Source organism: Sinocyclocheilus rhinocerous, unplaced genomic scaffold (assembly GCF_001515625.1).
Source record: "Sinocyclocheilus rhinocerous isolate Xijiao unplaced genomic scaffold, SAMN03320098_v1.1 scaffold463, whole genome shotgun sequence".
Classification (NCBI taxonomy): Eukaryota; Metazoa; Chordata; class Actinopteri; order Cypriniformes; family Cyprinidae; genus Sinocyclocheilus; species Sinocyclocheilus rhinocerous.
This window is the reverse complement of record NW_015627535.1, coordinates 1,078,781-1,082,140: the sequence shown is the minus strand read 5'-3', so window position 1 is coordinate 1,082,140 and position 3,360 is coordinate 1,078,781. Positions and strand designations below refer to the sequence as shown.

At 36.3% G+C, this 3,360-nt stretch overlaps 1 protein-coding gene across 1 annotated transcript in view; it reads right to left on the bottom strand.

The window, feature by feature from the left end:
- The window catches only part of spag9a (sperm associated antigen 9a), a 48,286-nt gene that overhangs the window by 41,692 nt on the left and 3,234 nt on the right, over positions 1–3,360 (bottom strand). Inside the window, exon 2 of the mRNA XM_016539083.1 lies at positions 956–1,076. Within this exon, the coding sequence (XP_016394569.1) occupies positions 956–1,076 (121 nt within the window). The remainder of the gene's footprint in view (positions 1–955; positions 1,077–3,360) is intronic.

Sequence of the window (3,360 nt, the reverse complement as noted above, 5' to 3'; positions counted from 1 at the left end):
TCTGTGTAATTCATAAATAATCTGGCAGGGTGCAGAATTCGGCACGACACCGGTTCGAAAAAACAGCGCTTTTTGGCTCATACAAAATGAAATGGCAATTTCAACAAGCTATAAAAAAATTATCTGTAGGGTATTTTGAGCTAAAACTCTGACAGACACTGCCGTTTTAACATAGAACCGCCCTGAGCGAGTTCACAGCAAGTTGTACACAGTCCGCCATTGCTGCACTGACGAGAATGTCTCCTAAGCGTTTTAGGTGTTCTGTTGCTGGATGTATTAATCCACATAGCTCGCTCCCTTTACTCCCGAAATCTGAGCCGCTGAAACTAAAACTTCACATACACACTCTGGGGACATCAGAGACTTATTTAACATCTTGTAAAAAGGGGCATAATAGGTCACCTTTAAAGGGACTTTGGTTATACTAGTAAAATTTGGACAGAAAACAATACGGCAAATGAATCTGTTGAATGCTGACGCAAATTAACAGCAAACAGCCCTTGCAAATCACATTAATGTTAGATAACTAACACCCAACTACTTCACTTTAGTGGCAATCTGCGCAATAATGACTCAGCCATGAGGAATCAAACAGCTATACGTTGAAGCGAAAGAAATTGTCAAATCTTTGCTGTGCAAATTGGCCACTGTTCATTATCAATGATCCATTAATAGGGTCAGTAATGGTTTGAGGAGAGAGAGAGCAGATTGAATGATGGGACAGTACTCTATTATGAGCCATGAGTGAAGAACACTTAACCAATACTTCACATAACAGCTAAAGTGTACAGAACTATGGACTATAGCTATTATACTAAAACAGAAGGACATTTAGAGCAGATGCATGGACATATAACATGTAGAAGTCATATGTATGAAGGTTTAAAAAAAATGGTCAGATCATGGAAGTGTCAGATTGAATGAGAAGAGGGAATATAAAGCAGGTGATTCTCACTCTGGTCAGCATAGTTCTTGATCTTCAGCTCCAGCTGACGAGAATGTGATGCCAGGCTTTCCAGATGGTTCTGCAAGTCCTTCTTCTCTTGCTCTTGGGAATCTTCAAATTCAATAAACTTCTGCTCACAGAAAACACAAAGAAAAAGAAAAAAAACACTGCATAATACATTTACTTTTAAACAGCTAACAGGCCTTACAGAATGTAGTTATGTTACATCATGACATCAAAAGTAGGTGATATTTGTAATTAAATTTTTTCAAGGTGAGTCATCAATATTTCTGGTCTTTTTTTATATGCGTATATCTGCTAAAATTAACTTTAGTTAGCTAGTATATTGATTACACACTCAACAGACTAAAAGCTACAAAACTTCAAGCAGAAAATGCACTTTATGATTTCTACTAGGTAGTAGAATAGACCAAAAATAGGATCAGGAAAAGGATACAAAGGACACATTATCTTCAGTTTTATGGATTTTTCCAGGTATTTATGCCTTTTTAAAAGGCTGAGGAACAAGATTAAAATGTCAACTCTATCAGGACTGACACAAACAAGGCAGAAAAGTTTTCTAAGAATTTATTTTAATAAACTAGCTCCAAAATATGTAACCAAAATCTTTAATGTGAAATATGGATATATGGTTGACCAAAGTGGCTGATGCTTTTTTCAATAGTCGATGATGTGGATATATAAAAAGTACAGCAGTTGTTAGAATGCAGATACATGATTTAATGATAGCAATTTAACAACATTGTTTAATGTACAAAAATGTGCTGAAATTAAATGTATAAATATTTTTTTTTACAATATTGGGGTCAACATGATTTTTGTTTTTGAAAGAACTTGCTTATGCCACATTTATTTGATCAAAAATACAGTACTTTTCCAGTCAACACTTTCACTTCAGTAAGGAGGTCTCTTGTTCAGGCAGCAGCATTCAAGCGCAGCAGCAGTTTTAACATTAAGTGACATGACATCTGACGCACAGTTCCAAGGGAACGTACACGTTACATTCAAAGGGCATTAAAGTGCGCGAGATGTGAATTTATATTGTATTTATTTACAGAGGTATATTATGTCACACTTCTCTAGTAAGTTTCGTCTGTGTGTGAAGACAGTAGCGCAAATCCGTGAATGAATGTTCCGAAGTGAAATAAACTTAAACGGAATAAAGTTGAATGGAACTGGATTGAATAAACTTCAACTTTACTGCCCTGCCTCCATTATTAAAAAACCCATATCGGTCGGGCTCTAATAGAAAGTTCAAAAGAACAGCATTTATTTGAAACAGAAATCTTTTATAAATATTATAAATATCTTTACTGTCACTTTTGATTAATTTAATGCATCTTTGCTGAATTAAAATATTAATTTCTTTCAAAAACTCTTACGGACCACAAACTATTGAGTGGCAGTGTATGAAAACAGCAAAAAGTGCATCATGGATTGACAAAACTGTAAGTTTCACAAGCAAAATACAGTGTGAATCCAGCACAAGACTTTTTATAGCTGGTCGCAGCAAAGGACTCCATGACCTGGAAGTAATATCTTGACGCATTTTCCCTAATTGGAATCTCTCTCCTGCAAATCCCTACAGAACGCATGCTTCATGTCTGGAGTGCAGGGGTCTCCTGGAGAGCCTGGTGCAGTGGGAGTATCCGATAAAGGGGAGCTGTTTCTGTGTCACTTTAGGTTCCCGTCACACTGGCATGCAAAAACTCATTCAGCGGACCCCCCGAGCACAGAGATCAACAAACATAAGGTTCAAGTCACATTCAATTCATTTTCAGTGCAACACAGAGCTCTCACAAACACACAGTTTAAGTTATAAAGTTAAAGAAGTTTAAGACAAGACATACACTATAACGACATGATAATATACAAGTTCTGTTGTCAAACTGTTTTTCTAAATATTCTGTGAAACAAGGGTTCATGTCATCTTAAGTCAATAAACTGTACTAATATATATATATATATATATATATATATATATGCATTATATCAGACACTATGCTCTCTAGATATCAAAAATATCATCGGCCATACATCATGTGTCATTCACCAGTGAGAAAACTTTATAGTACAGTTAGTAAAAGTACTACAAAACCAGGAAGGAAGTTTGGGTTGTTGATGTTTATCTGCCATTCTCGCTCTGTCTGCACAGTGTGCGTAAACGCGCTGATGACGTATCCTGTCTGCGCGAACCGTGTGCGCAGAGGTATGCTAATACATACGTTCACAGGCAGGTAGGAAAGCATATTAAAACGCTTGTTTTGATTGGACGAACATTTCTTGGTCCTACGCCTTCCACATAGGGCTGCACGATTATGACAAAAATCATAATTGTCGATTATTCCCTTGAAATTGTAATTGCGATTATTAATTACGATTATCACAATTTA